This window comes from Vicia villosa, unplaced genomic scaffold (assembly GCF_029867415.1).
Source record: "Vicia villosa cultivar HV-30 ecotype Madison, WI unplaced genomic scaffold, Vvil1.0 ctg.000251F_1_1, whole genome shotgun sequence".
NCBI lineage: Eukaryota > Viridiplantae > Streptophyta > Magnoliopsida > Fabales > Fabaceae > Vicia > Vicia villosa.
In genome coordinates this window covers 1,020,945-1,030,324 of record NW_026705104.1, presented here as the reverse complement: position 1 = coordinate 1,030,324, position 9,380 = coordinate 1,020,945, and the positions used below count along the sequence as shown (strand labels likewise).

At 38.5% G+C, this 9,380-nt stretch overlaps 1 protein-coding gene across 1 annotated transcript; it reads right to left on the bottom strand.

The window, feature by feature from the left end:
* Window positions 1-298: 298 nt before the first annotated feature.
* LOC131625945 (uncharacterized) lies at window positions 299-1,849 on the bottom strand. The gene is made up of 2 exons (XM_058896784.1): window positions 1,737-1,849; window positions 299-740 (listed from the first exon to the last, which is right to left on the bottom strand). The coding sequence occupies exons 1-2, from the start codon at window positions 1,847-1,849 to the stop codon at window positions 299-301; spliced, it is 555 nt and encodes a 184-aa protein (XP_058752767.1).
* Window positions 1,850-9,380: the final 7,531 nt, after the last annotated feature.

Sequence of the window (9,380 nt, the reverse complement as noted above, 5' to 3'; positions counted from 1 at the left end):
ATTTACCAAAGACGCTGCTTCGACCCATTTAGTAAAATAATCAATTCCCACAAGAATGTAATTTTGACCTTTAGATGAAGTAGGTCGAATTTCACCAATTAAATCTAAAGCCCAACCCCTAAATGGCCATGGCTTGATAATTGCGTGAACCTCACTGCAGAGCATGTTGGATTCCTGCATGTATATGACATTCTTGACAGTCTTTAGCAAATTCTATACAATCCTTTAGCATGGTAGGCCAATATATCCCATATCTGAAAAGCAACCATTTCATTTTATGGCCTGCTTGATGTGCCCATCATGCTCCACTATGAACGCTAGATAATGCCAAGTACGCTTCATTCTCACCCAAACATTTTAATAAGATGCCTTCAGGATTTTTCTTGAATAATTCGTTACCCATCAAAACGTACGACAAAGCTCTATACTTGGTCTTTCTGTCTGTGTTCAACGAAGGATCTTTAAGATACTCTATAATTGGAGTTCTCCAATCTGTGTTTGTTAGAGTATCAATAGCCAACAATTTGAATTCCTTTTCGCTAGTGTAACCTAAACGATTTCTTTCCAAGTCACTTGGAGATAATTTGGTTGCCATTGCTTTTCCTCTTACTTCAACCAATTCCTCTAGCTTCTCCTTTGAGATCTTATATCCTAAAGCTATTTGTGCTAAATCATTAGCCTTCTGATTTTTAATTTTAGGGACATGCTTTATGTCTACATACTCGAATTTTTTAAGCAACCTATTTGCAATAACGTGTAGCAACCTGCCCTAAATATTAAGATTTTAGAGTCGCCACCTATTCTACCAGGGCGAATAGGAAACCCTACGTAGTTAAGAGAATTCCAGGTAAGTTATTATATTCGGGTCAAGGGAAGGTGTTAGGCACCCTTAACCCTTTCCTAAGGTTTTAAGTTTAAGGCAAAGGTTTGTGGCTAAAGATGTTAAGGTTTAGGGTTTATTGCTAAGGAAATGAATAGGGTGAAAAGTGAGATTTTGGGGAAGGGGACTCGCCTTGGTTATCCAAGTGCCTACGTACCTCCTTATGGAGGATCAGAGTCTACGTAGTTCGGGGCAGGGTTGTACGCCTTAGAATTGATATGAGGTGGTTTGAAGGTATTTTGAATTACATTATCGCAGTTTTGAAAATCTGTAGTTTTGTGAAAGAAATGTGTTTTGATGTGGTGTACAACCCTGATTTTAATATGTTCTATTAATCGCGATGATTAATAAATTTAATCACCATAATTAACAGATTTAATAAAGAATCACTAATTATTCTAATCGATAGATTCGATTATCACCATTAGCAAATAAATGTATTTTAAATTAAATTATTAATTATCGTTACTCCTCGTAATCAATAGATTTGATTAAAATAAATAACGAATTGATAAAAAATATGCTAATCATCGTAACCAATAGCATCGGTTAAAACCCTTTAGCAAAATAAACCTTATTTGAATTTATTACTTAAATAATTAGATAATCGATTATTACCCATCGCGATCAATTAATTTAATCGAAAGAATATATAATAAGATTCTAATATTAAATTATCCTAATTAACCTAATTAATAAAACCTAATTTTAAATTATTTATTAAATTAATCTAAGATCCTAAATTAGAATAAATAACCTAAAACCTAAATTTAATCAATTTACTAGAATAAACCTAAAAAAACTAAATTGATTTAATTAAAAGAAACAAGAAAAAGATTAAATAAATAAAAAAAACCTGGGCATGATCCTGTGTGACAACTCTGTGAGTATCCATGGTGTTCCTTCATTCTTGATGCGTAGGATCTTGTTTGCTGGAGATCCGACGGTTGGCTGCATCAGGTACGTCATGGGCGCGTGTAGGGGAGTGGCACCGAATCCGGAAGTTTGTTTATATAGAAAATTGTATAAAAATAAAGAGAGACACTGGGTATCGAACCCAGGTCTCGTTAGGGACAAGCTCTTTTCCTCAACCACCTGCGCTATATTCTCTATCTAATATTTATATAATCATAAAACAATATATAATAATACGTGAGTTGATTCTGGAAATTTAAAAGAAAGGTCAAACCGGTCCCACTGTTTCCTGTGCACGCCAATGATATGGAGAGAGAGAAAACTCCATCGTTGACCCACTGCCGCACGCTCGCGAACAAATAAACAGAGTCGCCACAAATATATTTATCCCATAAGGGAAAGGAATATCAGAAAACCTGGCAAAGGGTAAGAACAAGGTCTTGCGACCAGAGAATCTAGGAACGGGAGTCGGTTACGCAAGGGGAAGGTACTAGCACCCCTCGCGCCCATCGTACTCGATGGTATCCACCTATGTTTGTTTCTATCTAAAGGGTGTGTCTAATGTCTATATCTACATGCGAATGAATGCAAAAGAAATACGGGGAAAAGAAGGAATATTTACAAGCGTGCTCGTTCAAGCCCCGCGACTTGATGCCTACGTATCCTTTTCAGGAATCAGAGCGCCGTAGTTCGGCTCACGATTTTCTGTTTGTTTTTGTGTTTTTTAGTTGGGCGGAGTTAACGCTCGCGCTCTTGCATAAGGGGACAACCTAGGATGCAATGGAGCGGAGATAACAATGCCCTTAAGAAAGGAGAGAAAGAGAGAGAGAGTTTGAGTGTTTCGAGGAAATCCCTAAAGCAAGGGAAACTCGAGTTACTCTTTGGTTTGTGTCTTTTAGAATTTGGGAACTTACGCCCGAATGGAACCCTAAAGCAAGGGAAATCCAGGCACTCGAATGATTCCCTAAAGCAAGGGAGATCCAAGCTTCCATTCCCTTTTTAAGAATTTTCACTTTGATTATTAATGTTTTAAGTGTTTTCTTTGTATTTTTTATGGGGATTTTTATTTTGAGTATTTTTAGATGTTTTAGTGTTGTAAAAGAAAAGAAACTAGCCTAAGTATGAAGGGAATTTCTACCTAATGTTATCATGGTTTCTACCTAAGGTTAGGAATAAAAGACACATGAAAAATAAAGCAAAAAGTGGAGTATAAGAAAATAGCATAAGAGCATGAAATAGAACAAGTCAAAATATAGCACAAAAGTGAATTAAAAGTACTATTATTTTTATGTCGATTTTTATGAGAGAAATTGAATTACAAGTCAAGTAAAAAGACTAAAAAACAAATAGCCTAAGACTAATATTTTTTATGATTGTTTTTTATGTCAAAATGATGTATCAAAGTCTAAAATGATAGGAGGAAATTAGTTTTATTTTTATTACAAGAACTGACAAAAAAGATCTAATAAAAATCTAAATGAAAAATGGAAACAGGGGGGTGCCAATTGAATCCAGTGGTGTAGGAATGAAACAAGCGCAGGCCCACGCAAAAAGGCCCATGGGAGTTTTTTTTGTTTTCAGAGTGGCCAGAAAGGAGAGTGGTACGTGGGCCTCTATGGGGTAAGAAAGCAGTAATTTCATGGCCCGAGCTTGTTTTTATTCATGTTCTTCTTTTCAGCCAAAAATGGAGACAATGGGCCAGGGGGTACGAAGAGAAATTCGGTGAGGCCCAACAATTTGTACTGATCCATATGATTTATTGTTCAGATTTTTGTTTCATTTTTCTCTGATGGCAAAAATAGTGAGTGTTCATGGGCCTAAGGAGCGAGGTGTAGCATTTGAAAACAGTGTGAGGCCCAAGGATTTTTCAACATATTTTTGTTAAGATTTCATTTCTCTTCAAAGAAAATAAAATAAAAAAGAACAATTAAAAAACAAAAAGGATGGAAAGAGTGAAATTAGGGTTCGTGTGGCTATTCAATTACTGAAGAAACTTTCTCCCTCATGAGCAACAAACACGGTGCGGCGGAGATCCCCCTAAGCTCACCGAAAACGGCGTCGAAACGCCACCGTTCCTTCACACCCTCTCTCTCGTTCTTTCCTCTCAATCTCTTTCATCTCGCAACTCAACGATTAGCTTAAACCCCAAACTCCCACATCTAATTCGCAATATTCTACAACCATTCAAAATCAAAGCTAAATGAAATGGAACCTGGAATCGTAGCAAGAGAAAGGTCATAGAATTCCGGAGGAGCTTCCAATCGTAGTTTACGCAAGATAGAAATCGGAGCTCTCACGGAGTAGAAGCTTTCAATCGGAGTCGACGCGAAATAAACACGGAGACGAAGGAGCCGATGATGATTCAGGTAAAATTCTCTTCTCCCTCCTTCGGATTCTTCTATCTTTTCTTCTTCTACCTTCTATTTTATTCTGGATTGTGTGTGTCCGAGTGTCGTGAGCTCCGTGCGATTGAGAGAGTGCCGAGGGTGATGGCGGAGATTAGGCTTAGCACACCTTCGTTCAGAGTTCAAAGGTGGAACTCTGATGAAGGTTGGAGGTTGCGCTTTGGTGATGGTGGAGAAGATGCAGAGTGTGGCGTTGAAGTGTATGCGTGAAGAAAAATGGAGAATGATGATTATGGAGATTGAAGAGAGAAGAAGCAGAGAGTGAGAAGAGAGAAAGGGTGAAGAGTCAGGTGAAGATGATGAATGAAAAAATGGCGTGAGGATTAGGGAGAGAGGTTGAAGATGAGAGTGGGTCTGTTATATAGAGATTGAGGGATGAAGTTTGCAGTTAGAGAGGGTGATTGTGAGCCCTTGGATTGAGAGGATTCTGTTATGAATTGAAGGGTGAGGATTTGAGAGTTAGTTATGTTGGTTAGGATGTGAAACTGAATCAGTTTGTTACAGTTAGTAATTGGTTAGGTGTTGGTTGCATTCTGTTATCACAGTTAGAAGACTTGAAAAAGTTGGTTATGAAATTCTGTTATTCTGTTATATGGCAGTTAGGAGATAGGTTAGTTAGGAGATTTGTTTGTTATTTTCTGTTATGAATGTTGGTTAATAAAGACAATTAAGCTGTTGTTCTGACTCTTGAATGCTTTTTTCTGAATATGGTGAATGCTGAACCGAACTATTCTTGTGCGCAGGTCTGACTCTGGTATGAGTTTGGATGTGCGACTGTTTAGGAATTGCTGGTGTGAACTTGTGGTACGAATTAATGGCAGTCAGGTACGGATGCGAGCTCATGATTATTTGGGACAGTTGAGTGGATCCAAGCCCTTTGAATTTAATCAATGGCTTGTTCTTCTTATTTGTCTATTAGGTGAGATGTAGGGGCTGGTAAGTGATGTATAGAATTGCATGAGCTGAACCGTTTTTGTGAATCGCCTTGTTAATTAGTTTTGAAGTTTGGACCGTTCTCGGCATACAGTTTGAATTGTAGTGTGTGTAGTTTTTTTTGTAGTTTTTGGTATATGAGAATTGGCGTATGGTATGTTAGTAATGTGTATGGTTTTGGGTAGAGTTAACTGTTAGTGTGAATTTGTTTGGTTATTGAGAATGGATGAGGTTTAAATGGTTAAGTATGAGTCAGGATAGGATTATGAAAGTGTGCGGCGATTGTGTATGAATTATAATGCGAGTTTATGATGATTTTGGCCTGGTTTTTGAATGATGCAGGTGGTTTTGAAGAAATGTGTTAGAGGTATTAGTTACAGATTAAAGGCTGAGACCGAAATTGTTGCGAGGTAAACGAGATTCTCTTTTTCCTTTCCGGATTCTCTGTTACAACTATTCCGTTATCTCAATTCTGAACTGATGCACATTTGTTTGGTATTGTTGTGTGCTACTGTTTGATATAGGTTGCAACAGATTTGGAAGATTGTGGGTTTTTGTTACTACACCAGAATGAACAACTAATGGGTAAGTGGGGTGAGTTAGAATGTATGGTAAAGATTCAGTTTTGCAACAGTTAGGATTTAACTGTTAGTAGTTAGTTTGAACATGGTTTTGGAAGGTTTAGAAATAATTGGAAATGATTTAGTAGTGGTTTTGTATGGTTTAGTGTGGAACTGTTTTGAAATTTATGAATATGAATGATGGCTTAATGCATTATGGTTGGATAGATGTGATTTCTAGGGTGGGTTTGATACACAGGGTTATTTTGGTTTTACAGGATGATGGAAAGAAGTTTGGACTGATGTATGCTTGGTTTTATGCAGGTTAGCATCAATTTTGGAACAAGGTCTATCAAAGCGACACACATCATTGCTTGAACAACAAGAAATGCCTATCCACATGGCACAAATAAAACGGTTATGAAGAAATGGAGAAAGAGAAGGATATGTTTTAGGAAGTGCTGTATTTTTCCCGTGTAATTTTCTTTGTACTTGCAATGAATCAGACATGTATTTCAAATGCCTATTTTTCCGTGTAATTTTCTTTGTACTTGCAATGAATCAGACATGTATTTCAAATGCCTTGGATTTTGAGTGTAACTTGTAATACTTTGGCTTTGGCTTGTAATGACTTATTCCAAGCGAGGAACTTTTTTCTCCATTTTCAATTCTGCGTCTTGATTGAATGAACTACAAGATATGATGAGAAATAATCGAAAACCTCTAGAAGTTTAGTCAAAAGTCAACTTTCTATATTTGACTTTGACTAAAAGTCGAAGTTTGAATTATTTCCTTTCAATTTGAAATGATTCTCAAGACACTTTATCTCACCTCAAACTTTTGCGCAAAATCCAAAGCATATGATTTGTAACATAAGTAACCAAGCAAACCAATATTTGATTACATGATGAAACCCATATGAAATCTCAATATGTTGAGATTGCCCATATAGTGATCATAACCAAATCCTGAAGTCCACTGGTAAACCCAAACACACAGGCCCAAGAAACATAATCCTTTGATCAGACACTATACATCGTTTTGCTCTTGATGGGAAGATAAATAAGCCTTTGTGCCAAGTCTCGTTCGTGCGAAACCCCATTTTGCTCCATGATTCTTGATCCCCTATTTTTAGGTGCCTTATTAAATGAATGAATGCAAAATTATGCAAATGACCTAATGGAGGTATGCAGATGATTCAAAAGCTATAAGCCAGATAGAAATAAAGGGTAGGACAAATTTGGGGTATGACAGCTGCCCCTATTTAATCGTCTTATACCTGAACGTGAGATTGACGCTAGCCTTTCGAACATTCGAGGTAGAAGAAGATTAAATATCAAAGTACCAGAAATTTGTCCTGAAGAGAATATGGTATCAGTGTTATCTTTATTTTTTTTGTTTTGATATCTGCTGGGGAAAGAGAGATTTGTTTCTGGTGGAAAAGTTTATGGTGAGTAATGGTTGAATGGTGATAGCTTGTAACGTGGTAACGGTGCCAATACAGGGTTTTCAAAGAGAATGGTTGTATGAAACAATGACTGAAAAGATAAGATCTCGTAGCGATCTATGACTCAACATCGACTCGACATCAGGAGAGGGTCTCGTACGATCTTCAGGACTAAAAGGAAAAAGATCTCGTACGATCTATAACTCAACAACGGGAGAAGATCTCGTACGATCTCCAAGACTGAAAGGAAAAAGATCTCGTGCGATCTATGACTCAACATCGGGAGAAGATCTCGTACGATCTCCAAGACTGAAAGGAAAAAGATCTCGTGCGATCTATGACTCAACATCGGGAGAAGATCTCGTACGATCTCTAAGACTGAAAGGAAAAATATCTCGTGCGATCTATGACTCAACATCGGGAGAAGATCTCGTACGATCTCCAAGACTGAAAGGAAAAAGATCTCGTGCGATCTATGACTCAACATCGGGAGAAGATCTCGTACGATCTCCAAGACTGAAAGGAAAAAGATCTCGTGCGATCTATGACTTAACATCAGGAGAAGATCTCGTACGAACTTCAGGACTGAAAGGAAAAAGATCTCGTGCGATCTATGACTCAACATCGACTCGACAACAGGAGAGGATCTCGTACGATCTTCAGGACAGAAAGGAAATAGACCTCGTGCGATCTACGACTCAACATCGAGGTTTGGAGCAGGAAATTGGTTCTGAAATGGTTTGCCAGGTTCGAAACTGGGCTTTGAAAGGGTTTTCCAGGTTGGGAACCGGGCTTTGAAAGGGTTTGCCAGGTTGGGAACTGGGCTTTGAAAGGGTTCGAAGGTCGGAAGGCAAAAGGTTCACAACACGGGGGTTGGACCTGAAAAGTTTTCCCATACGGGGGAAGGGACCACGGAGACTAGTGACGACTAGACTCGATCAAAAGACATAATCACGAAGATGTTGATGCTTGCGAAGCATAAGAATTACATTAATCCCTCAGGCCAAAGGCGGGGTGTAACTCTTCAAGAGTGGCAATCGTTCGAATTACCACACACCAAGTATGGTTATTCAAACGATTGAAAAATGAGATGGGTTAAATGCCCACCCTCATTCACGCTCTAATCTGCACGCAGCATACGGGAAATAACCTCGGAGACAATGATTCTGACGAAGAAAGACATTGCATCCTATCCATATTGGAGAGAGAAAATGAGACTTCTTTTGGAGATTGAGGATACCGGGTATCGGCACCGTGGCATAAGGAGATTTGTAATGTAGTAGCAGATATCAATTGGAGTTTGTAAGGACAATATTTTATGTGGGGAAGTATCGTCGTCTTGATTGGGTGCTGATTTGTATTATCTGGCTTATGCTTTGTATGCATGTTTGAATTTTTCTATGGCGTAATGCTCCATTTTGATGGCTATGCTACGCTTTTGAGGATGCAATGTTATATGCAGTGAATGCTATATGCAGAGTGCCAAATAAAGGCATTAGTGAGGTAAACACCAGGGAGAATCCCCTTAGTGTTAAGAATTATGTACAGATGCCAATAGATATTGGACTTTGACTTGCAAGATGCCCCTTCGGGTTGTTGGCTTGTAGAGTGTAGAATAACTTCTGACTTCTCATCATGTGCCACTGCTTGGAAGATTTTCAACTTGAGGAGATTCCCTCGATTCACCATGTTGGGGATGAGAAATTCAGGTAAGGAGCCTTGAGTAGCGAAGTAGAACCTCTCCTGGGAGAAATAAACTCCTATGCTTGAGGAATGGAACAAACTCTCGGGAGAAATAAACTCCATGCTTTGGGAGAGGCCAAGGTTCCAGGAGAAATAAACTCCTATGATTAGGGAGAGGACACTAAAACTCAGAAGATCGTGCCCCAAGTTTCATGACCCATGAAGGAAATTGCCCTAGTGGATCCTTGGAGAGATTTGTCAAATCTCGACGTAACTGCCCCAGATTGGTTGAATTTGAGAGAGATTCCTCGACATGATTGCCCCAGATTGATCAAAGCTTGAAGAGATTTATCGACATGATTGCCCCATATATGCTGAATTTGATAGGTCAAACCTCGATTTAATTGCCCCTGATTAGGCACATCTGACTAGAATCCTCAAGCTTTCCTTGTTTTGATGCCAAACAAACATGGGAACAACTTCACCACGCTCGACGGAGTCTTTAAACTCTTCCTCTCAAGGTAATCAAAGAAAGCATTAACTGTTCATGCCCAACG

Bases quoted from the DNA above. Each gene is read 5' to 3' on its own strand.
- LOC131625945 (XM_058896784.1), bottom strand. From the start codon at position 1,849: ATGACGTACCTGATGCAGCCAACCGTCGGATCTCCAGCAAACAAGATC. The intron at 741-1,736 runs GTTTTTTTTATT...TATTGCAAATAG, and splicing joins TCACACAGGATCATGCCCAG to GTTGCTTAAAAAATTCGAGT.